We start from the raw sequence: 26349 nt of genomic DNA, 5'->3' as shown, positions 1-26349 counted from the left end.
GAGAAACAAAGTTGTGCTTTTTGCAATAGAAGGTGTTTTTGCAATGGAAAATTCCACTAACCTTGCATATTCAAAAGTGATTGTGCAGGCATGACAGTAGCATAGCAGTAGGGAGTATGTTAAGCAGATAAGGGGAAGGTTCCGCTGTCCCAAAATAAGGAGGATAGCTAAGAAAAACAGGATGAGCAGTATGAAATCAGTAAAAACAAAAATCACGGGCCCTCTAGTCATGAAAGAAGAAGGAAAAAAAGGAAAAGGAGAAATTAAAGATTGGTCAAATAAAATTGTACATAGATGGTATAGAAGGGCGTCGAGTAGGTTGTGAACCTGTAGTACTCTGCCAATGAGGAGACGGGAGAAATCAGGTGTCGGGTAATAGGGAATATAAGGTCATGATATACTTTTACTGTGCGCTCCTGCTTGCAGGATGCCTGCCATTGCAAACGCGAATAGAATAGTTTCATAGAAGACCCTGTCTGAAAAAATTATTGAGATTTTTCTCACAGTTTGGGGGCTCATCCAGGATCTTGTCGCCTACTGAAGAGCTCTTGCCACCACAGACTGGAAGGTGCATCCCGCTCTTTGGGAGCTGCTCCAGGTGTGGGTCTGTGCCACGGGGTCTATTCATTAGGAGTGGGTTGGTCCGGCTTGGGACACTACCCCCCCCCCCCACCCCGCAACCCCGATCACCTGCTCCTGCATGGGCTCCTCTCCACGGGCTGCAGTGTGGAGCTCTCCTCCGCTGTGGTTCCCATGGGTTGCGAGAGGGGCAGCCTACTCCACCATAAGCCTCTCCGTGGGCCACGGAGGGGCTTTGGCTCTAGCATCTTGTTGTGGTTTAACCCGGTCAGCAGCTAAACACCACACAGCCGTTCGCTCACCCTCCCCCCTCCATCTCTGGGATGGGGGAGAGAAACGGGAAAGTGAAGCCTGTGAGTTGAGATAAAGACAGTTTATTAAGACAGAAAAATAATAACAATAATAATAGTGATAATAGTATTAATAATAATGTATATGAAACAAGTGATGCACAATGCAATTGCTCACCACCCGCTGACCGATGCCCAGCCTATCCCCGAGCAGCCCGTCCCCCCACCCTGGCTAGCCACCCCTATATATTGTTTAACATGACGTCAGATGGTATGGAATACCCCTTTGGCCACTTTGGGTCAGCTGTCCTGGGTCTGTCCCCTCCCAGCTCCTGCTGCACCCCTAGCCTGCTTGCTGGCAGGACAGACCAAGAAGCTGAAAAGTCCTTGGCTTAGTGTAAGCACTCCTCTGCAACAATTAAAACATCAGCATGTTATCAGCGCTCTTCTCATCCTAATCCAAAACATAGCACCCTACCAGCTACTATGAGGAAAATTAACTCTGTCCTAACTGAAACCAGGACAGATATCCACCCCTTATTCCATACCATTTATGTCATGCTCAGGTTACACTCTTTCCAATACATTCTAATTAATCACCATTTTCATCTATGGTATATAGCAATCATGGTAGTGATGACATACAGTATTATATAATAATTAACATACTACAATTTAACTCATGGGCTATTCTCACCCAGTATTAAATCCCCTTGAGGTACACACCGGACCTCCCCATTCTTTTGCATTACCCACCAAGTGCATGCAGGTCCCTGAGCAAAAGCAATTCCACGAATGGGTTTGCCTTTTCCTGAGGCAGGGGTAGCCCAGACTGTTTTACCCAGCATGTTTCTTACGTGCACTACAGGAGCTTTATCCCCTTCTACAGTATGTAACAGGTTTGACTAGGCAGGTCCAGCTCGGTTGGCAGATCCCCTAGAGTTGACTAACCTGGTGGCCTTTGCCAGATGCGTATCCCAATTTTTGAATGTCCCAGCACTGCAGCACTCAGTGGTGGCGTGACTTCGTTCAGGCCCCGATAGTCCACTGTTACTCTCCACTCACCATTAGACTTTCGCACTGGCCATATGGGACTATTAAAAGGTGAATGAGTCTTGCTGATCACTCCTTGGCTCTCCAGTTGACGAATTAGCTTATGGATGGGACTCAGGGAGTCTCGGTTGGTGCGATATTGCCGCCGGTGCACAGTTGTGGTAGCGATTGGCACCTGCTGTTCTTCAACCCTCAGCAACCCCACAACAGAAGGGTCCTCTGAGAGACCAGGCAAGGTAGACAACTGTTTAATGTCCTCTGTCTCTAAGGCAGCTATGCCAAAAGCCCACCGGTACCCTTTTGGGTCCTTGAAATATCCTCTTCTAAGTCTATGCCAAGGATGCACGGAGCATCTGGTCCAGTCACAATAAGGTGCTTTTGCCACTCCTTCCCAGTTAGACTCACTTCAGCCTCCAATGCAGTTAACTGCTGGGATCTCCCCGTCACGCCATGAATACAGATGGGTTCTGGCCCTTTATAGCTTGATGGCATTACAGTACACTGTGCACCGGTGTCTACTAAAGCCTTGTAGTTCTGTGCGTCTGATGTGCCAGGCCATGGAATCCACACAGTCCAATAAACTCGATTGTCCCCTTCCTCCCCCTGGCTGGAGGCAGGGCCCCTCTAATCCTGGTCAGAATCTTTGTTTCTGTGTCTAAAGGACTGCCTGCTGGAAGTTGGAGCAGCAAGCTTTTCAGAGAACCCCTTTTTCCCGATTGTTTTCTTTTGCAACTCACATACCCGTGCCTCTAGGGTCGAGGTAGATTTTCCGTCATATCATAAGCCATTGTTACACTGCACAGTACCATAATGATCTTAAACCAGGGCCCAGAAAGGATAAACAGCACGACGGGGAGCACATACAGAAAGTAACGTGCTATAAAACTCAGTTTGGAAAACAGGCACAGCAGACTTGAGATTAAAGCAATCGACATTGTGACTAGCAACTATTAAGCAGGTATAATATTTCTACCAGTTTTAGTTTAACACATTTTGGTCAGATCTGTCGTTATCTCAACCCTTCGAGCCCCACGTTGGGTGCCAAAAAGGACTGTTGTGGTTTAACCCTGCTGGCAGCTAAACACCACACAGCCTTTCGCTCACAAACCCCCTCCCTCTCTGGGATGGGGGACAGAAACGGGAAAGTGAAGCCTGTGAGTTGAGATAAAGACAGTTTATTAAGACAGGGAAGTAATAATAATAATAATAATAGTATTAACAATAATAATGTGTAAGAAAACAAGTGATGCACAATGGAATTGCTCACCACCCGCTGACCGATGCCCAGCCTATCCCCGAGCAGCCGGCCCCCCCACCCCGGTCAGCCACCCCTATATATTGTTCAGCATGACGTCAGATGGTATGGAATACCCCTTTGGCCAGTTTGGGTCAGCTGTCCTGGGTCTGTCCCCTCCCAGCTCCTGCTGCACCCCTAGCCTGCTCGCTGGCAGGACAGATCGAGAAGCTGAAAAGTCCTTGGCTTAGTGTAAGCACTGCTCTGCAACAATTAAAACATCAGCATGTTATCAGCACTCTTCTCATCCTAATCCAAAACATAGCACCCTACCAGCTACTAGGAGGAAAATTAACTCTATCCTAACTGAAACCAGGACACTCCTGGAGCACCTCTTCCTCCTCCTCCTGCACTGACCTTGGTGTCTGCAGGGAGGTTTCTCACTCCTCTCTCTCCCAGCTGCTGTTGTGCAGCAGGTGTTTTTTCCATTTCTTGGATGTGCTCTCACAGAGGCACAAACGGCATTGCTCATGGCTTGGCTCTGGGCAATGGTGGGCCCTTTTGGAGGTGGCTGAAACTAGCCCTTATCTGCCATGGGGCAGCTGCCAGATTCTTCTCACAGGAGCTACCACTGCAGCACGCACACACACACCAGAACCATGCCACATAACCCAATACACTAGGGTAGCTAGGTCATTGCTGGCCTGTAAAGTATCAGGGATTAAATTAACTAATGAAACCCTAAATGTGATGGGGGTAGAAGGGACTGGGATAACAGTGCCACTTTTTGGGGACACCAAGCTGAGACTAGGGATTTGGTAATGAAATTGGACATTGAAATAGTAAATTGTTAGGCTGGAATAACGGTATTATTAATGGGGTGCTCTCAGGCCCTGAGAGCAAAGATATATTTGCCTTTGAATGGAAAGACCCTGAAATGGGGTGGAAGCAGCAGTACAGATGGACAGTTTTACCTCAGGGGTTTACAGGGACACCAAATTTATTTCGGCAAGTTCTAGAACAAATTTTGGAGCAATTCCAACCTCCAGAGGAGGAGGTGTTACTGTTACAATATGTGGATGATCTTTTACTGTCAGGACAGGAGAAAACAGCTGTGAAGGAAGCCACTAACAAGCTACTCGACTTTCTGGGAAAACAGGGCTTGAAAGTATTGGAAAATAAATTACAATATGTAGAATGAGAAGTCAAGTATTTAGGGCATCTAGTGTCTGAGGGAGAACAAAGAATAAATCCAGAGAGGATTCAGGGACTTGTTGAGCTACCCCTACCCAAAACTAAAAAGAAGTACAAAGTTTTAAGAGAAAGAGGTTTTTAAGGAATTAGGAGTCACAAAGTCCGAAGGAAAACAGATACTCCCTGAGGGGAGAGAAATGCTGAATAAAGTGCTAATGAGGCAAATATTAACTGTTTCACATCAAGAGGGTCATTGGGGAATTCAAGCAACGTGTGACGCTGTGCTATGGAAATATGTATGTGTAGGAATATATATATATACTCTGGTTAAACAAGTATGCAGGAGTTGTGTAGTATGTCAAAAGCTAAATAGGAAAATTATCCGCAGTCAGCCCAAAGGAAGGGCGAGAACCAGGAATTCAACCCTTCCAAAATGTACAGGTAGATTTTACAGAACTCCTTAGAGTAGGTAGAGTTAAATACTTATTAGTCTTGGTCGATCATTTGTCAGGGTGGGTGGAAGCTTTCCCTTCAGTATCTGCTACTGCGAACATAGTCACTAAAGTAATTCTAGAACAAATAACTCCCAGGTATGGAATTGTTGAAAATATTGACTCTGATCAAGGAAATCACTTTATGTCAGAAATATTGCAAGGGCTAATGTGGACTCTAGGAATTAAGTGGAAATTTCACACTCCTTGGCATCCTTCCTCTTCTGGAAGGGTGGAGCGGATCAGACAGTAAAGAAGCAGTTGACGAAGTTCTGGAAACTCGGCTTCTCCAAATGAAGTGCTTACCTTTGGCACTTCTCCAAATTCCAACTGCACCAAGAAGAGATGTGGGAGTTTCACCATATGAAATATTATTTGGATTGCTGTACCTGGACAACAGGAATGAATGACCTCAATTTGAGACAAAAGATGCTTTTCTTAAGAACTATATACTCGGGCTGTCGTCCTCTTTGTCATCTCTCAGGACCTGTGGATGATTAGCTCAAATCCCACCCTTGGAAGCCCTGATCCATCCATTCTGAGCAGGAGATGGGGTTCTGATAAGTATGTGGATAGAATCGAAGCTACAACCTGAGTGGGATGGACTGTTCCAAGTGCTTCTGACTACTGAGATGACAGTAGGAACGGCTGAGAAAGGGTGGACTTATATCTGGGTAAAAGCATCAGTTAACCCTGATACCAGAGAGACTGCCTTAACAAAGACTTTTAAGGTTAAAACTGTTAAAACTATCTGTTGTAAACCTTTAACTTCTCCTTAGAAGAATTCTTAATGAATTAATGAGTAAAAGGGATTGAATTACACAGAATTGGAGTGTTTCCAGGGAACACTCCCTGGAGGTGGGAGAAAAAGAAAGTGTGTGGGAGTGTTTAATTCCCACCAGAAGAATCCTTATTAGTTTGTCATCTTTATTGTTTTTCTTAATTATTATTTCTTAATTATTATAGGGGTGTATATATATATATAAATTATGTATTTTAAGATTATCTTAGCAATACCTATTCTCAATGGATTAGTGATAGGATGAAGGGAAAAATCTGCATTTCCAATTAATCCAGAACATCTGCTGAGTTCTATCTCAAAATAATTGTTGGATTTGCACCCAGATGCCTAGGAAGACTGAAAAGGCCTTGTCCCTGATTGCTATTTCCAGCAGCAACTGTGTCTGGATTCTCTAGATTTCTAAAAATGACAGATCATACTCAGTCCCGGGAAGGAATAGATTTTGAAGTTGAGCTCCCTACACATAATCCTGGCTACAATATATTGTGTTATCAGAGGTGCCTTTTAAACAACATTGATAGAAACTCAGGGGGCAATAGTACTGACCCTGAGTGTGGAAATATTATCCATGAAGTAGGGAATAATCCATACTGTACCGAATATGGTAGCCATGGGAATGCTAATACACATAATGCACACCAGATACAACATGAGACTCCTGTAACTGGATGGCCTGTCCCAAATGGCAAGGGGTGGTACTGGCTATGTGGCCATAAAGCCAGGAAGGTGTTGCCCCTAGGATGGAAGGGAGCTTGCACCCTGGGGGCAATAATTCCAAATGTAACTATTATTGAAGACTCACAAAGCCAAAAGGCCACTTGAGACAACACACAGAATTAAGCGGACTCCAGATAATCCTTTAGTAAAATCCTCTAGCATTTTACATTTTTGCAAGGTGGTGTTTACCTTGGTTAAGGGTGAGTGAATTAGAAAAAGCTATTGTAAATATCTCAGCTATAATTGAAGAGCTAGAAAATAACAGTCTGGATGCAAGAAAAATGAGATAAGTTTGCAAAAATAGTGCTCCAGAATCGAATGGTATTATATTTATTGCTAGCCTCACAAGGAGGAGCGTGCACTGTAATTAATGCTAGTTGCTGTATGTATGTAGATCAAATGGGACAAATTTGACTGATCTCAAAAATATTTCGGGGAAAAATAAACGAGAAAAAAAAAAAAAAACAACAAGTAGCTCAAGATGACAATTCCTGGGGATTTAGAAACATTTGGGAGAAACTAACTTCGTGGTTACCTGAATAGAATTGACTCAAACAACTCTTTGTTGGTATTATAATAATAATGGCATTGTATATCTATCATCCCCCGTGACATCCGAAGAAGAGTATTGCACCTTTATGTTGGAAAAACTCAAGAGTGGGGTATGTGAAGAGGTGCAAAAACAACAATAGGAGTAAGAAAAGAAGAGGGGGGAATTGTGAGAAACTAAGTTGTGTTTTTGCAGTAGAAAACTAACCTTCTGTATTCAAAGATAGTTGTGTAGTCATAACAAAGAAAAATGCTAAGTAGATAAGCAGACAGTAGAAGGCCTCACTTTTCCAAAATAAGGTAAAAGTGAGAAAAACAGGATGAGCAGTGTGAGAACAGTAAAAAAAACAAAGATCACAAGTTCTCTAAGCATAAGATAGGAGAAAAAAAGAAGGAAAATGGAGAAATTAAAGGGTTGATCAAAAAAAAAATTGTACATAGATGGTATAGAAGGGCGTCGAGTAGATTATGAACCTGTAGTACTCAGCCAGTGAGGAAACGGGAGAAATCATGTGTCGGGTAATAGGGAATAAAAGGTTATGATTTGTTTACTATAATGCGCTCCTAATTGGCAGGACGCCCACCATTGCAATCACAAATAAAATAGCTTCACAGAAGATCCTGTCTGAAGAAAATTATTGAGATTTTTTTCTCACACAAGTACAAGAAGCATCATGCTCATGGGCCCTCATCCTGCTGGGGGATTTCAATCACCCAAATGTCTGCTGGGAATGCTACACGACAGGCAGTAAGCAATCCAGGAGACTCCTGGCGTCCATTGAGGACAACTTCCTCATCCAGGTATTAGACAAACCAACCAGAGGAGAAGTGTTTCTGGACCTGGTGCTCACCAGTGTGGATGACCTCATTAAAGAGGTTAAGATTGTAGGCAGTCTGGGTTACAGTGACCACGCCCTGGTTGAGTTTGTGATCTCGAAGGATGTGGGCCTGGCAAAGAACAAAGTCTGGACCCTCAACTTTAGAAGAGCAAACTTCCAGTTATTCAAAGAATTAGTGGATGAGATCCCATGGGACACTGTCCTTAGGGAAAGAGGATCTGATCAGAGCTGGCAACTATTTAAGGATATTTTTCTTGGAGCGCAAGAGTTCTCCATCCCCATGTAATATGGGAAGGCAGGAAACTGGTATGGCTGAGCAATGACCTCCTGGTCAAACTTAGGCAAAAGAAGGAACTGTACAGGCGGTGGAAACAGGGCTGTGTGCCCTGGGAAGAGTACAGAAACGCTGTCCGGATGTGCAGGGATGGGATCAGGAAAGCCAAGGCACTGACAGAGCTAAACGTGGCAAGGGATGCAAAAAATAACAAGAAGGGATTCTACAGTTACACTGGCCAGAAAAGAAAGACTAAGGAGAGTGTACCGCCTCTGAAAAATGTAGATGGAGGACTGGTAACAACAGACATGGAAGTTCTGGAAACTCAGCTTCCCCAAATGAAGTGCTTACCTTTGGCACTTCTCCAAATTCCAACTGCACCAAGAAGAGGTGTGGGAGTTTCACCATATGAAATATTATTTGGATTGCTGTACCTGGACAACAGGAATGAATGACCTCAATTTGAGACAAAAGATGCTTTTCTTAAGAACTATATACTCGGGCTGTCATCCTCTTTGTCATCTCTCAGGACCTGTGGATCATTAGCTCAAACCCCACCCTTGGAAGCCCTGATCCATCCATTCGGAGCAGGAGATTGGGATCTGATGCGAACATGGAGAGAATCAAAGCTCAACCTGAGTGGGACGGACTATTCCAAGTGCTTCTGACTACCGAGACGACAGTAAGAACAGCTGAGAAAGGGTGGACTCATACCTGGGTAAAAGCATCAGTTAACCCTGATACCTGAGAGACTGCCTTAACAAAGACTTTTAAGGTTAAAACTGTTAAAACTATCTGTTGTAAACCTTTAACTTCTCCTTAGAAGAATTCTTAATGAATTAATGAGTAAAAGGTATTGGATTACACAGAATTGGAGTGTTTCCAGGGAACACTCCCTGGAAGTGGGAGAAGGGGGGGGGCGGGTATTTAATCCCCACCAGAAGAATCCTTATTAGTTTGTGACTTTTATTGTTTTTCTTAATTATTATTTCTTAATTATTATAGGGGTATATATATAGAGAGATGATATATTTTAATATCATCTTAGTAATACCTATTCTCAATGGATTAGTGATAGGATGAGGGAAAAATCAGCATTTCCAGTTAATCCAGAACATCTCTCGAGTTCTATCTCGAAATAATTCAGAGTGAAATCAGTAAAAACAAAAATCACAGGCCCTCTAGTCACAAGAGAAGAAGGAAAAAAAAGGAAAAGGAGAAATGAACAGCTGGTCAAATAAAATTGTACATAGATGGTATAGAAGGGTGTCGAGTAGGTTGTGAACCTGTAGTACACTGCCAATGAGGAGATGGGAGAAATCAGGTGTGGGGTAATAGGGAATATAAGGTTATGATATACTTTTACTGTTTGCTCCTGCTTGCAGGACGCCCGCCATTGCAATCACGAATAAAATAGTTTCACAGAAGACCCTGTTGGAAAAAATTATTGAGGTTTTTCTCACACTGTACATACAGACTAGGGGACGAGAGGCTGGCAAACAGCCCCGCAGAAAGAGATCTGGGGGTTTCAGTCGATGACAAGTTGAATATGAATCAACAGTGTGCTCTGGCAGCCAGGAGGGCCAACTGTATCCTGGGGTGCATCAAGCACAGCATTGCTTGCTGGTTGAGGGAAGTGATTGTCCCGCTCTGCTCTCCGCTGGTGCGGTCTCACCTCGAGTACTGTGTGCAGTTTTGGGCAACACAGTATAAGAAAGATATAAAACTGTTGGAGAGTGTCCAAAGGAGGGTCCAAAGGAGGGCTATGAAGATGGTGAAGGGCCTAGAGAGGAAGACATATGAGGAGCGGCTGAAGTCACTTGGACTGTTCAGCGTGGAGAAGAGACTGAGGGGAGACCTCATTATGGCCTACAGCTTCCTCATGAGGGGGAGCATAAGGATGAGCACTGATCCCTTCTCTCTGGTGACCAGCGATAGGACCTGAGGAAATGTCTTGAAGCTGCGACGGGAGGTTCAGGTTGGATATCAGGAGATGTTTCTTCACTGAGAGGGTGGTCGGGCACTGGAACAGGCTCCCCAGGGAACTGGTCACAGCAGTGAGCCTGCTGGAGGTCAAGAAGCATTTGGACAGCACTGTCAGGCATACGGTCAGATTTTTGGGTGGTCTTGTGCAGACCCAGGAGTTGGACTCAACGATCCTTTTTGTGTCCATTCCAGTTCAGGAGATTCTATGATTCTATTCTATGATTCTAAGCTGTGTTCAACTTAGAAAAATGATTGCTTCACATGGGCAGAACATTCCACAGCTCAGTCAATTGGCTTTGCAGGAATAACATGATAAAACCAGTACACATCAGTCTAATTAACACTTAGGCTACAAAATTTCTAATACTTTTTAAAAGCCCTGGGCCAAATGCTGAAGTTTTACTTAGTTCAACCCAATCTGCTAAAGTGCCATCACCTTTAGACTTCACTTTGCTTATGGTTGGAATTGCCACTAAATACTGCTATACAAATATAAGTAGAAGATAACTGAAAAAAATAAAATAAAGAAACAGAAAAAGAACTCCACGGGATGTTATACCTTCACGTTGCGTCTTTATTAATTACTCTTCAGTGCATAGTCCCCTTTGACTAAATGAACCTTAACCAGATAGTACAGTACCATTTCCTGCCATACAGAAAATATTGGTCACTGATTTCATAGGGTGTCTGAGTTATACAGAAGGCCTCATATTTAGAATGCAAGCTTGTCTCTACAAACCAAGGAAAGAATAGTCTGTAAATCCTAACTGGAAGTTTCAGTCCTAGCAGATGCAGAGGAAGGTTTTTGCAATTTTTTTTTAACTTTTGTAGATTAAGAATTTAACAAACAGCAATCAAAGTTTAAATAGACTGTTAAGGAAAGACCTTTAAATCCAGCTCAGTTTCCCCAGTTTACTAAATGCAATCACTGGTGACAAAGTTAGAGGAAGCAGACATCGTAGCCAAGCTTTTTAAACGGATGCCAGTTGTTTAAACAGGAACCATTTAAGTGGACTTTAGCTGTCTCTGACTGTTCTCTGCCTTCATGGTTTCTGCAGGTCCTCAGTTATAATTTATAAAGGTGTAGTTGCTCACAGAAGACTGTCAAATATACAAAGCAATTGCTGTCCAAGTAGCTATACTTCCTTCTCCCTGCACTGCTGTCTTGGCTGTATTGGTGGAGACAAGGAGGCAGCAGCACAGTCAGGGTCCTAGGGACACATACAACACCTCTATCGCATAGGCAGGAGCTTCAACTCCTGCAGGAAGCTTCAATTTCATTTTTTCTCATATTTAGAATCATAGAATCATAGAATATCCCGAGTTGGAAGGGACCCACAAGGATCATTGAGTACAACTCCTGGCACCACACAGGTCTACTCAAAAATTCAGACCATATGGCTAAGAGCACAGTCCAAAGGCTTCTTGAACTCCGACAGGCTAGGTGCCGTGACTATGTCCCTAGGGAGCCTGTTCCAGTGCGCGACCACCCTCTCGGTGAAGAACCTCTTCCTGATATCCAGCCTGAACCTCCCTGTCGCAGCTTGACTACATTCCCATAGGTCCTATCGCTTGCCACTAAAGAGAAAAGATTGGCACCTGCCCCTCCACTCCCCCTCGTGAGGAAGTTGTAGACTTCGATGAGGTCCCCCCTCAGCCTCCTCTTTTCCAGGCTGAACAGGCCAAGTGACCTCAGCCGCTCCTCATACATCTTCCCCTCTAGGCCCTTCACTATCTTTGTGGCCTTTCTCTGGACACTCTCCAACAGTTTCATGTCCTTTTTGTACTGTGGTGCCCAGAACTGCACACAGTAGTCGAGGTGAGGCCGCACCAGCGCAGATTAGAGCGGGACAATCACTTCCCTTGACCGGCTAGCAATGCCGTGCTTGATGCACCCCAGGATACGGTTGGCCCTCCTGGCTGCCAGGGCACACTGCTGGCTCATGTTCAGCTTGCTATCAACCACAATCCCTCTCTGCGGGGCTGCTCTCCAGCATCTCGTTGCCCAGTCTGTATGTATAGCCTGGGTTGCCCCGTCCAAGGTACAGGACCTGGCACTTGCTCTTGTTAAACTTCATGTGGTTGGTGATTGCCCAGCAATCAGTGAATTTAAGCCAAGCCCAGCGAACTTAAGCTGTTTACTTGTGGGTACAGCTCTCTCACCATCACAAATGAATCTGGACTCATACTTCTTGAGCTGGAGACTTTTTAATTTATTATTGCTATTTTTTTGTGCTTTAGAGACATTCTACCAGCACTTAAAATGCATCTTGGAAAATGCATTTATGAGGGTTTTTTAGCAGATGTTGTTTCTTTTCCTTTGCCACAGGTGAACATCAGGGGAAGCAACACCTTTTGTTCCCCATATTAGTGGACTGAGGTTTGCATGCCCTTCTTCACACAGTTTCTACCCAAGCATTAATGTCATCTGTGACAGAAGCATAGCTATTTGGTCTAATGCAAGGAAATCTCAATTAAAGCACAGTTTAAAGGGAGGAAGCTGGAGAAAATAAAAAGGAAGTTTGTTAGTGTAGGATGCTTATCCACAGGAAGGTTAAGTGTTTCCACTTAGACCACCAGTAGCATAGCTTTGACAAAACAATACTTCACTGTCAGTACGTTATATGTGTTGAGGTGTTCCTATACATGCTGGTAGACCAATTGGTGGCATTTTGCAACTGATTAATTTCTGAACTGGCCTATCACATTTTTGGTGGAAGATACCTGACCAAAGAGGTTAAAGTTTCTAAAGCTTTAAGGAATCTTTTTTTATTATTATTTTTAAGCATTACACATAAACTACTACAATTAAGAGTATGTACTTAGAGTAAAAAGTACCTAGAAGAAAGTTATTTTAAAACCTGAAAAAAGTTTTCATCAAAGTGATTTGCTTTTATTTAGATATTAGAAAAATATAATCCTTCAAAAATAAAGTTCACAAAAGTTTGTGAGAGGAATAACACTTTACTTTGAGTGTTCATGAATTCTGAAACTCAGATCTATAAAAGGTCACAACAAACCCAGAGTGATGTTAAATATACTTTCCTCTCAGACCGGATTTTCTGCTTTTGACTTGTTGTAAATGGTAAGTGAATAAGTTAAAATTCTGAAGAAAGGTAAGGCAGTCTTATTTCCCTATTCTGAGACTCTGAAATTCTGAATCTCCTAAATCAGTTTAAAATGTTTAATTTTAAGAACTCACTTGCACACTATCATTTTACTTGTAACACTTATGCTTTTATCATTGGTAACTCAGTAGTGAGCTAAACTGTCCCAACAGATATTCCAACACAAAGCTCCTTATAAGGAAGAAATAATCCCTTCCCAGGGTCTATTCACAATAAATGTAAACTGATTGTGCTCATTTCTTGAGGAAATACAGAGCAGCATTAATTTACAGAGCTCTGGGACTCTTACACAAACAATGCCCTCCCCCTCAGTCCATCTCAGAATGACTTCATACATCAAGTATCAAGCCACAAAAAGGCAGAGGACAGAAACGAATGTCAAGAGGATTTAGCTCAAATTAAGATGTTTGTCTCTATGTTATTTTAGAATACCAGTAAAGTATGCTTTGTATTTTAAGTACATTTTCCTAAATGCTTTTGGATTCTAGCATCTGACGCCAGGTTTGGAATCATCATGGAATTTAATTAGAATAAAAAGCTGCACTTTGAAAGGGCTCTTTCAGTGCTGCTGGTTTATTTACACTTTCATAGAGAGACTCTAAAGTCTTAAAAGAGCTGGCAATATATATCCTAGAGTATTTGCTTTGATTTAAAAGGCTGGTAAAAGGCAAGGTTTCTATTTTTAACTCCTGAAATAAAAAATAGTTTCTGAACATAATAAATGAAACTATTTAAGAAAACGTTTTAAACCAAAGATATTGATCGAGTACACTATTTTCTTCATTGACCAATCTTCATCAACACTCATCATTGTCCACTTTTCCTGTGCTTGAATTTCCAGAGTCACTACTGTGGGAAAGGAATTCGCAGGGAGCTTTGTGCTGTTTCACACGTCCCTGAGTTAGAGATAATGAGGAAAACAGCGGTAGAACCAAAAACTTGAGCAAGGTCGAGATAAATTAACTTGGCTACAGTATTAAAGATGAGTTTTGAGCAGTGGCCAATTGCTGGCTGGCACGAGGCGCGTGTCTGAGGGTCTCTAACCAATTGTATGACAGATTTGGGCATGTGGACAGCAGGTGGGGCTACGGGGAAAGTATATGTAGTGGTGAAAAAATGGCAATAAAGGTCTCCTGTTCAAGAGCCATCAGGAGTCCGTGTCTTGCATCCCTTCAAATGGTGACCCCGACGTGATCAGGAAGGAGCAGCGCTGCACGAGCGTCTGAAGGGAACCCAGCAGAACGAGTCAAGCTCGCAGCTGGACTGCAGCTTCAGCCCTGGGACATCACCTGGAGGACAGGTGAGCGGCTGGGCATTAATCATGGGAGCTAGCCTTTTGGCAGAGGAAGAGGCTATAGTGAAACTGCTAACGCAACTCCTAATAGAAAGGGGAGTAAAATATGATCCGTTTAAGATAAAGCTATTATTGAAAATTTTGCAAAAACAAGGGTTCCCCTCAATGGCTTCTACAGTATTTGATGTAAAAACTTGGGACCAAGCGGGGGAAAAAATATGGGAAGCAGCGTCCCGTGGGGATACTAATGCTGCTGAGGTGGCGGCTGGTGACAGAGACTTTAAGATCGTGGCAGGCAGAAAAGGAAGTACAGAATGCCGTTGCCCAGGCAATAAAAGCAGCCAAACTGAGATCAGAGCCTGCAAGGTCACCAGAGCAGTGCAATTTGATAGACCTGGGGGATGACAAGCAAGAGGGCCGTGGACCGCCACCGCAGAGCCCCTCCCCGCTGCCACCACAGAACCCCTCCCCGCTGAACCCCTCGGCTCCCCCCTTGCCTACCCCGATAATGCCTCCTTGGGGGCCCGAGCTTTCGACCCGCGGGAACGATGGGAGCTGGTGCGCCGAGAAGCACTAAAAGACGGGGACCCGGTGGGAATGGCTTTCCCGGTGCAGGTGTGACCCAACGGTCCAAATGAATATAATGCCTTCCAATGGGACCTAATTAAAGAGTTGAGAAAGACTGTGACTACATATGGATTACACGCACCATTTACTCAGTCATTGTTAGAAAACGTTATGACTGGTCACTTGCTGGTGCCGTACGATTGCCGTCAGATAGCTGCGATGATTTTAGCGCCAACAGAAAAATTACTGTGGGAGCAAAAATGGAAAGAAGGGTGCGAATTGGCCGCCCTGCGTAACCTGGACCGGCAGCCCGGCGACCCCCTCTTGGGAGCCGGGATCCCACAGTTGATGGGGACTGAGCCGTTATTTGATCCGAGATTGCAGGCTAGGCTCGACGGTGCCATCTTGCGGCAGTCCGCGTCTCTGGCCTTCCAGGCTATGCTGAAGTTGCCTGAAGTTGGAAAAGCCGAGCCATCATTTACCAGCATTAGGCAACAAATTACCGAGCCCCGCGCGCACCCGGCGCTGCCGTGTTCCGCCTGCTGCTGCGCCCTGGCCCGCCGCCCCGCGGGCCCCCGCTCTGTCCGCCCTGCGTGACCGGGCAGAGCCGCGCACCGCCCGCGCTCCGCGACAGCCCGCACGGCCGCAAGCGCCGCCGCCGCCCCCCCCCCGCTCGTCGCCGACCGCCGCCGCCGCCGCTGCTGTCCCCCCGCCCTCGCCGGGTCGCCCCCCCCTCAGCCCGCCGGCCCCTCTGCTGGCGCTGCGGGCCGCCGCCGGCAGCTCGGCCAAGGATGTGGGTGGATCCCCTGAAAAGGCAGCCACAGATCTCAGCGGTGAACACAAACTCAATAAATCCCAGCAGCTGAAAAGTTTTCAAAGAACATGGTGCTGTAGGAGTTTCATTCCATGTTGGAATTTCATTAGTATCTCTAGGAATCTTCTACCCGGCTGTGTCAAGTGGTGTGGATATGACTGCAGTTCTCTTCAAACTTGGTTTCAGTGAATCATCGCTGCAGTCTAAAAGGGCTGCTGGTACAGGCACGTTTCTGTTGGCATATGCTAGTCACAAATTGCTCCAGTACGACTCAGCATTACTATAGTTTCTGTGCCATTTATTGTCCGATACTGCCGGAAGATTGGTTTCTTCAAACCTCCTACCCCAAATCCATGATAACTTCTTATGGTTTTTTACTGGCCCAACGTGGGGCTCAAGGAATTTGAGATAAGGATGATAGTTGAGAGAAGTAACGGGCAAAACATGGACTGGATTTTTTTTTTATGAATGCAATAGTTGTGAAGAATTTAAGAAAGCAGCAATTATGAGGAATATGTTTCATATTAGTGTGGTGAAGGGATGAGGGGTGGTCTGTGTGTCAGTTGTCCACCTCGTCGGTGCTGTGATGATGTTATGTTTATTTTGGTGTGGGGAATTCTTTTTCTTTTTGATGTAAGTGAAGTTTGTGAAGATTGTGATAATTGTAAAGTAAGAGTATATTGGAATGTAGTGGGTTTACGTGGCAAGCTTTTGGTAGCAGGGGGCCATAGGGGTGGCTTCTGTGGGAAGAATCTAGAAGCTGCCCCATGTTAGGTAAGGGCCCCGGTGCTGACCAGAGCCGAGCCAATAAGCAATGTTGTTTGAGCCTCTGTGAGAGCAGATGTAAGACAGAGAAAAGAAAAAAAAAAAAAGGGAAAAAAAACGCTGTGCCACACAGCAGCTGGGAGAGTGAGAGGAGTGAGAAACAGCCTTGCAGGCGCCAAGGTCAGTGAAGGAGGAGGGGGAGAGGTGCTCCAGGCACCGGAGCAGAAGTCCCCTGCGGCCTATGGTGAGGACCGTGGTGAAGCAGGCTGTCCCCCTGCAGCCCATGGAGTACCACGGTGGAGCAGGGTTCCGCGCTGCAGCCCCGCTGCCACGGTTACCACCGTGGACACCCTTTCAGCAAGAACCAGAGGGAATGCCGGAGTGGATACCTCCACAGTAACGGATGCCACTTCGTGGTGTACTCACGTTCATAAAATTCCATTGAACATCAAAGGACCAATTGGGAATGACTGTAGTGTTTTGCTGCTAGGACGATCAAGTACAACTTTGACCGGATTGTTTGTTTTGCCGGGGATAATTGATGCCGATTATAATGGACAAATCCAAACTATGGCTTGGACACCGTCTCCACCATTGTCAATACCAAAGGGAACTAGACTTGCTCAATTGATTCTTTTCCGAGCAGTAGTCTGCAGGACTTGGTTCAAGAACAACTCCAACAAGGACATATTGTTCTGACAAACAGCCTATGGAATTCACCAGTGTTTGTCATCAAGAAGAAGAGCGGGAAATGGAGATTACTGCATGATTTGTGACGAATCAATGCGGTGATCGAGGACATTGCAGCCAGAAAAAAAAAAAAAAAAGAGAAAAAAAAAAAGGGAAAAAAAGAGGAAAAAAAAAGGAAAAAAGAAAAAAAAACCAGTACCTTTGAATATTGCATTGGACTCGCAATATGCTGTAGGTGTTGCTCAGCGCATTGAGAGGGCACATTTGAGACATATCCCGAAGGAAAACTTGTTTCTAAAATTTAAGGAGCTGTTATTTTTGGTACAGCAGCGAGTGCACCCATATTGTATTATTCACATGCAGAGCCACACCATGTTACCCGGTATTTTTGCAGAGGGTAACACACACGCTGACCAGCTAACTAATATGACCCTGACTGCCCTGGTGCCTAAGGTGCTGGAGCAAGCACGGTTATCCCATGCCTTTTTCCATCAATCCGCCAAAGTCTTGGTGAAACAATTCGCTATATTGATCACTGACGCCAAACTGATTGTCCAAACATGTCCTGACTGTCAACAACATGTTTCGACCCCATCTTTAATGGTAAACCATAGAGGTCTACGGTCCCTACAGTTATGGCAGACCGACGTAAAGCATATTCCAGAATTTGGTCGCTTGAAATATGTTCACGTATTGGTAGATACTTTCTCTCATGCTATTTGGGCGACAGTTGCGGTGGGTGAAACTAGTTGCCATGTCCAGGCTCACTTCCGTGTTGCTTTTGTGGCGCTAGGCATCCCAAAAGAAATAAAACCCTACAGTAGCCCTGCCTATACTAGTCACTCCCTTCAAACCTTTTTTCGAACTTGGGGTATCCGACACATCACAGGCATTCCTCATTCCCCCATGGCTCAAGCCATTGTTGAGCACACACATCGCACCTTGAAAACACTGCCAAATAAACAAAAAGGGGGAGACACACAGGAAACACCACAGAACAGGTTGGGAAAGGCACTTTACATAATGACTCACCTATCATTACCCTTTCCTCACAAAGAGGTACCGCCCATAGTAAAACATTACAAAAATATGAATTCCACGCTGTCACGGGTGCCACAGTCAGAGCAGGCCTTAGTAATAGTAAAAAATTTAAATGCAGGTCTTTGGGAGGGACCCCAGCCTCTAATAACTTGGGGTCGAGTGTATGCTTGTGTCTTCACAGGTCACGGACCAAGATGGGTACCAGCAAGGGGGGTAAGGCCATGGCTGGCCTCCTCCTCACAATCGCCGCTGTCATCGGTTATTGCCAGCCCTGGGTCTCCATCCAACCATGCTGCAACATCTGGGTCAACCTCGCCAACATGACAGGACAATAAGCGATGTGCCTGTCCCTGGCTAGTGCTAACGACCCGTTTATGACATGTCTGGTAGGGAACCCAGCAGATAACAAAGACTGGACTGTCTACTTGCCGCAAGCGCCCCTAGAGCCACAGGAATTAGATATCCTGGGATGTGAAACAGCAACAGCATATGTAAGGTTAAATTGCTCAGGCAAAAAAAACAAATCCTGAAACAAATGGTCAATGCCACACTTGCTCCTTATCACAATGCATCTCTTTGCTGTAATTATACAAAGCTATAATAGCATCCTTCCTTGCGCCAGGAGCCGCTCTGCTCGGCTGTGGGATCGACTGTGTAACAGACGCCCCTAGGTGCACCCCGACCATTTTCCTCAGAGGGGCCTCCACTCTCAGCCGCTCACCGCAGGAGTAGACAAGGACCTCCTGAAGCCGTGGACAAATTAAGTGATATTTTCTTGTGGTATGAATGAGAAGTGCAAGAGGCCTCTTTGCATGACTGTGTGATTGTGCTGTGCGAGTGAGAAGCAGCATCGCTGCGAAGCAACATCCCTAGCGCTTAGTGGCTTGTTGACTGATGTAGATTCTAGTAGGCACGCTATTTTACAATCGTAATTCTGCTTGTGATTTTTCACCCTGTTGCTTATTGTACCTTGCTTATTGCAGTGTCTGCAGTGATTGATAGAAAAATCTATAGAAAGCATTTGGTTGATTGAAAATAAAAAAGGGGGAATTGTGGGAAAGGAATTCGCAGGGAGCTTTGTGCTGTTTCACACGTCCCTGAGTTAGAGATAATGAGGAAAACAGTGGTAGAACCAAAAACTTGAGCAAGGTCGAGATAAATTAACTTGGCTACAGTGTTAAAGATGAGCTTTGGGCAGTGGCCAATTGCTGGCTGGCTCGAGGCACGTGTCTGAGGGTCTCTAACCAATTGTATGACAGATTCGGGCGCGTGGACAGCACGTGGGGCTATGGGGAAAGTATATGTAGTGGTGAAAAATGGCAATAAAGGTCTCCTGTTCAAGAGCCATCAGGAGTCCATGTCTTGCATCCCTTCACACTACACTGCAAAGTGTAGCGATATTTACTACCTTTACCTACAGCAGTGTTTTTCAAGCTTTCAAATGATAAATGTTAAAATATATTTGGGATCCATAAAACCTACAGCTTTCTTAGAAGAACTGCTTTGTTATCTATAGGTTCCTAAAGAAACAGGTTAAAAAAAAGACTTGTTTTAGCTTAGCATTTTAAGTTCAGCTGTTTCAGTATACCTATCAGTTTTTCTTGTATTTGATTATTTTAATGCTGCCACCTCTTAATCAAGACTTTTAATTAACACTTAGTAATTTTGCTTGTGTTTTTTCTTAAATCTCCAGCTCTAAGAACCCTCTAGCCTCCTTTTCTGAGTTTCTTCCTCTTCATCTCTGACCCCCTACCCTCCTAGTGTTTAGAAATATTTTATGCAGTGCATGAATCTAGAGGTCTTGTTCAGCTTAAATGCAGAAATGCCATGTCTTCTCTTAATGATTGTTTTTGTTTTCATCTTTCCAGATACATTTTAACCACCCGGGTGACTTGTGTTGGCCAGCATTAGGTTGTTTGCAATCCATTTTTCTACATTTTAACACGTTTTTATTTTTTTCCTGGAATTAACATGTCTTCCTGGTTGCTTTCAGAAAATTCAAGGAGCAAAGGTGGCAATACTGGCAGAACAAAGGAACTTCAGACTCAGATTATAATTTGTAAGCCATTATGGTGCTATGTAAATGCAGAGGGAACCCAAGGAGAAGAATTGAGTTGCTAATGGCATAATTTCAATGTGTATTCCCTAGCCCAGGAAAGAAAAAAGCTTCAACAGCATCCTGTTGAATGCTGTTGAATATTCATAGACTTAATGGGAAGTAGCTATTCCTGTTGAGTGGTAGATGGATGAAAAAGGTGAGTCTAGGGGCTTTTCTCTGGGATTTCCTAAGTGAATTTGATAATTTTTCTACAGATTTGAAAAGACAGAAGAATGACTAAATTGAGATAACAGACACATGGGCTATTTCTGCTTATTATGGAAGTTCTATTTTTTCATTGCTGTACTTCTCACTCTTCTTTTCTCAATTTTTACAGTAAAGCTTCTTTACTATGAAAGGAAGAATTCTTCCAGTACCATGAACGTGTTATTGTTATTGCAGCAGGTGGCTAAGACCTGGTAAAGAACAACCATTACCCAATTTATAAGAGCATTTCTACTGACTTGCTAGACACTTGTTTAAAACAGAAATAGCACTAGAGCACTGTAGAAGAAAAATTATTAACAAAGACTAAGTGACAGGGCCAAAATTAATTATATTTTTTCTCTCTACTCTCATACACATGTAATCATGACGTTCATTGTTTTTGCCATTCCACATAGTGTATTTCTCTGATTTCAGAAATACTGAAAACAATGCCATATTAATAGCAAAAGAAAGTCCTACATCCACATCTCTTGCTTGTAGCACTCAGGACCCCACATACCTCCAAAATTTAGGGGTATTATCGTAATACCTGTTACTCATCTGCCAGCAAACCACTGCATACTCAAGAATTAAAATCCTTTGTCCTAAGTATCATAGAATTATAGAATATCCTGAGTTGGAAGGGACCCACAAGGATCATCAAGTACAACTCCTGGCACCACACAGGTCTACCCAAAAATTCAGACCATATGACTAAGAGCACAGTCCAAACCCTTCTTAAACTCCGACAAGCTTGGTGCCGTGGCTACGTCCCTGGGGAGCCTGTTCCAGTGCGCGACAACCCTCTCGGTGAAGAACCTTTTCCTGATATCCAGCCTGAACCTCCCCTGTTGCAGCTTGACTCCACTCCCTTGGGTCCTATCACTGGTCATTAAAGAGAATAGATTGGCGAACTGGGAGTAACTGGGATTACGTCCTGTATTTTATCAAAAATTAAAGTTGAATAGACTTTAGAATAGAGACTTTAGAATAGAGACTTCATTAGTTGAATCGAGACTAAAAATTTAGTCAGATCTATAAATCCAGTAGATAACTTGTGAATTTAAGAAACAGTCACCTCAAGAGTAACTGTTCTGTGCAGTCTGTACTCAGAAACACAACCATCAGCTCATTTTCATTTCCCATCCAGAAGGTATCTCATGATCTCAAAGAAAAAACAACTTGTAATATATATGTGTGGTGTTTTTGCCCTGCTATGCAGCTGAGCTCCACCGCAACCGCTCTCTCAATCCCCCTCCTCAAAGGGAAAGAGGGAGAAAATATGATGAAAAGGGCTCAAGGTTTCAGATAAGGACAGGGAATTCACTCAACAATTATTGTCACAGGCAAAACAGACTCAGCTCAGGGAGATTAATATAATTTATTGCCTATCACTAGTAGACTAGAACAGTGAGAAACTAAAAGCAAACTAAAAACACTTCCCCCCCCCCTTGTATGTCCTCCCCCTGAGTGGCGCAGGGGAATGGGGGTTACAGTCAGTCCATAACACTTCATCTCTGCTGCTCCTTCATGATCACTCTCTTCCCCTGCTCCAACGTGGGGTCCCTCCCACAGGATGCAGTCCTTCTCATACTGATTCTATGTGGGCTTCCCACAGTCAGCAGCTCTTCAACAACTGCTGAGTAATTTTGATGTAAAGAGAGTAGAGATCAAGTTTCCAGTTAACTTGCTATTTCTTACACTTCTTAGATCTTACACCTGACACACCTCACAGTCCTTTACTTCCCTGAAGCTCCCAGTGGTGGATCTCCCACCTGGGCAGTCTCATTTCATGCATCATGGAAAATGTAATCCAGCAGGGTAAACTGGCCTACAGGAATGAAGAGATCAGGTGCTCCAGTTACAGCTTCTGCATCACGTCAGTAAGTACTGCTCATTGCTAAATCCAGATGGCATGAAGAAGTTTCATTTTCAACTGGAACTTACCAGAAAGCCTATTTTCAAGCTGAAGTTTCAAAGTATTTATTAGCTAGTCCAAATCCTTTATGTATTTTCACAATATTTTGCATTAGCAGTCTGACTGTAATTAGGGCCAGAGTTGTATCCATCAGTTCCTGCTACAAGTAGAGGTAACAAAACACAGACTTCATTTGATATTTACTCTGTGTTATTCGCGAGTCTCATATCCTTGTGCTGGGTTTGGCTGGGATGGAGTTAACTTCAACTTTCAGTTGTGCCCAGTGACAGGACAAGAGGCAACAGGCACAAACTGAAGTAAAGTAGGTTCCGGCTGAATATGAGAGGGCACTTCTTTACTGTGAGGGTGACAGAGCACTGGAACAGGTTGCATAGAGAGAGGTTGTGGAGTCTCCCTCTCTGGAGATATTCAAAACCCACCTGGATGCCATCCTGCACAATGTGCTCTAGGTGATCCTGCTTGGCAGAGGGGTTGGACTAGATGATCTTTAGAGGTCCCTTCCAAACTCAACCATTCTGTGATTCTATTCACAACTTTCCCCACAGCAGCCCATATAGTGCTGTGCTTTGCACTTGTAGCTAGAACAGCACTGGTATCACACCAATGTTTTGTCTATGGCTGAGAAGTACTGGCACAGCATCAAAACCCTCTCCAACCCCCCCAAGAACCAATGGGCTGGGGGTGGGCAAGAGGTGGGGAGGGGACATCACCAGGGCAGCTGACCAAACGGATATTCCATACCACATGATGTGACACCCAGCAACAAAAGGTGGGAAAGGGGAAGGAGAGGGGGGGCTCTCATGAAAATATCTGTCTTCCCAATCAACTGCTATGCATATTGAGGCCCTGCTTCCTAGGATGTGGCCAACCATCGCTTGCTGATGGAAAGTAGAGAATAGTTTTCTCTTTCCTTCTGTGTGGCTTTTGCTTGTTTTTTCTTTCTTTTTCCTTTAATTAAATTATCCTTATCTCAACCTGTGAGCCTTCCCCCCCATCACATTTTCTCCCTCCCTTCTTCTTTTGAGTATGGGGAGAGAGCAGTGTGGTGGAGTTTAGCTACCCATCAGTGTGAAACCACCACAATCCTGAGCCTGCTACTGTGGCTCATCAGCTTTTTTTTTTTCTCCGTTTAATTTGAGGAATCAGTATGATTCTGAATGGTGTATTTTAGCGAATCCCGAAATAAAAAGAATCATTTCTAATTTACGCACTGCGGAAATTGCAGGCACACCGCCGCTCGCTAAAAATTAACCAGAACAGATGTATAATAACAGCGTTTTTACAGATCTCTCAACACTAAGGCAAACATATTTTAATTGCGTTCCCTTTACTCGCGGCGGGTTGCGGCACGAAGCTTCTCACCTTGGAGCGGCTCCAAGCCGGACCATTTGCGAAGCAAAGCGGCAACGTTATACTCGCACCACAGACAGGCCCGCGCGGAAACGCGCCCGCGGCACAGGCTGTGGGCCGCGGGCACCCCACGGCGCGCGGGGCGCCCCCGTCTTAACGGTCCGCGACTATCACAGTATCGCTGATAGAGTGGAAAGAGTTGGGGGTGCGGCTGAGGGAACCGCTTCACGGGCCGCGCCAGTCACGCATGAGGACAGCCACCGCGACTCTTGTCGTCCCCCACCCGTCCTCCGAGGACTCTCCCAGAAGCTCTGTCCCCGGCCAAGGCGATAGAGGCTGGCCAGCCCTAGCCTTTCTTCACGCGAGGGTAGTCGCCTCAGCCATTACCATATTTCCCTGCTGTGAGCGCAGTTCCCCTCACCCCGCCTCCACCCTTAGTGTTTCCAGCAGAGGTGAACAGCTTGCTCCCCCCCATTCCATTTTCTACAAGGTGTCAGAGAGGGAGCGCCACCAGGCCCCACCCTCCTTTTTCCCACCATGCGCGCAAGGCGCAGCCTGAGTTTGCGTGCCTGACATCAACGATGTGGGTGGGGAGAAAGAAGGGCGACACAGCGGCATAGTATCCTCGCGCCGGGTGGTGGTGGTGGTGGCGGCGGTGGGGATGGTGGTGTTGGGTGGGGGGCGGGCGGACGCGTGTGTGAAGCATCATTTCTTCTCCCTACTCCTCCCTGCCAGCGCGAGCAGTAAGCCTTCCTCTAGCAATTCTATTTCTGTTTGTGCCGGCGATTTGCATCTGGTGCCGACCGCCGACCCCCCCCTTGGGTGAGGCAAAGTACCCGTCCCTTACCCTTATATGGCAGAGGGGCGGGGCCATCGGCCTTCCTGGTGCCGTTTATAGGGTATAGGCACTTCCGTCCCCTATTTAGAAGCGGTGCGATCATGGCGGAGCGTGGTCAGCTCCCTCTCCCCGCAAAGCGTTTCTGCTGCAGACTCAGCTATGGTTCGAGCTGTAGACCAGGCCAGCGGGTGGGCTGCGCCGGACCTGGCAGCGGGGTGTTCTGTGCCGGATCCTCTTCATCCTCCGCAACAGTAGCAGCTGCTGCTACCACCACCGTTGCCCTGGGATTGCTGCCGCTTGGTAAGACCCAGAGCCCCGAATCCCTGCTGGACATCGCGGCTCGCAAGGTGGCGGAGAAGTGGCCCTTCCAGTGGGTGGAGGAGCGGTTCGAGCGGATCCCGGAGCCGGTACAGCGCAGGATCGTCTACTGGTCCTTTCCCCGCAGCGAGAGGGAGATTTGTATGTACTCCTCCTTCAATACTGGCGCTGAGGACCCCACCACCCCTGGGGGGATTGCCGTCAGTACCGCACCCGGTGGTGCTGCAGACGCTACCGCCGACGAAAGTCGCCTGCCCTTCCGCAAGGGTATATCTCTGCTCGATGGTGGCTGTGTCGATAACGTCCTGCAAGTCGGTGAGTCATTGGCCGGGGCCGCGCTCCGGAGCTGGGCCACTGTCTCAGCCGCCCGGACAAGGGCGCTGTCGGCCGCACCGCGGGTCCCACCAGCGTGTCACCCACCTGTTATCCCGGGAACTGCCTACTCGCCGCGGCCCTGGTGGCCGAGGGCCTTCTGCCGGCCCTGTTCCTGGCAAAGCTGCTCCCTGCCCCCAGCGCTCAGGTCGGCGCAACCCCTTCGTTTCTACCCTGTAACCTAGGCTGTGCAACTTCCTCCGCTAGTCTCCTCCCCTTCGCCTCCAGAATATATAACTCCTTTGTCTCTCTTCTAGATACTTCTAGATTCTTACTTTCCGCCACTCTGCCCTGTTGGCGGCCTTCCACTCCAGTCCGGTGCTGTCGTTCCTACCCAGCAGGTAGCGAGCCTGCGAAAGGGTAGAGATAATCCTGTCCCTTTAACTCTCGTACTGCGCTGTGCCCGCTCCCAGTAATCCAGGCTGTGTAATCCCGTTTGGTTTTGCCCCCTCCCAGCGCCCATCCCCGGCAATCCGGATCGTCGCTGTACTCTAGACCACAATAGGGAGGAGATGACTCCGCCGCGGCCCCTCCCCCCCCCGGGGCCGTCGGTGGAAATGAATCAGCAGAAGGCGGTACACAGGGATGGGGGTGGGGAAATACGTCGTGTTCCAAAATAAAGAAATAAAAATGAATGCGAGATCCCGAGAGCGGATTTGTGGGACGGCGGTGGGGGGAGGAGCCGCAAACAAAGGCATTTCTAGGGCAGCGACGAGCCGGAGGAAGGGGATGAAATCCGAGTGGAGGAGGGGAGCGCGGGCATGCTCCGGGCAGACAGTGAGGTGGGGGAGGAGGGAGGTGGACAAGGGGATAGTTGCTTTGGGATGAGGTGCTTCAGGACAACGGGGGGGAGCGAGGGCTGCTCTTCCTCCTGCTGGAAGGGAACAATACTCATCCCTTTTTCCCCTCCCGCCGCTGTT

The 26349-nt window shown here is 45.9% G+C and overlaps 1 protein-coding gene across 4 annotated transcripts in view; it reads left to right on the top strand.

Moving 5' to 3' along the window:
• The first annotated feature begins 14136 nt into the window (after positions 1–14136).
• LOC308184716 (zinc finger SWIM domain-containing protein 6) overlaps positions 14137–26349 on the top strand; it is a 228049-nt gene continuing 215836 nt past the window's right edge. Inside the window, exons 1-2 of one of the 4 annotated variants that reach the window (XM_080572077.1) lie at positions 14140–14436; positions 18489–25372. In XM_080572077.1, coding sequence (XP_080428203.1) covers positions 24841–25372 — 532 coding nt within the window. In that variant the 5' untranslated portion in view covers positions 14140–14436; positions 18489–24840. Of the gene's footprint in view, positions 25578–26349 lie in introns of all 4 variants that reach the window. The other 3 variants (XM_080572076.1, XM_080572079.1, XM_080572078.1) reach the window with 3 other exon arrangements.

The sequence above is a fragment of the Anser brachyrhynchus genome (genome assembly GCF_964034855.1).
Source record: "Anser brachyrhynchus genome assembly, chromosome: W".
In the NCBI taxonomy this organism is placed as follows: Eukaryota; Metazoa; Chordata; class Aves; order Anseriformes; family Anatidae; genus Anser; species Anser brachyrhynchus.
The sequence above is the reverse complement of the archived record's forward strand: the minus strand, read 5'-3'. Positions and strand labels throughout refer to the sequence as shown.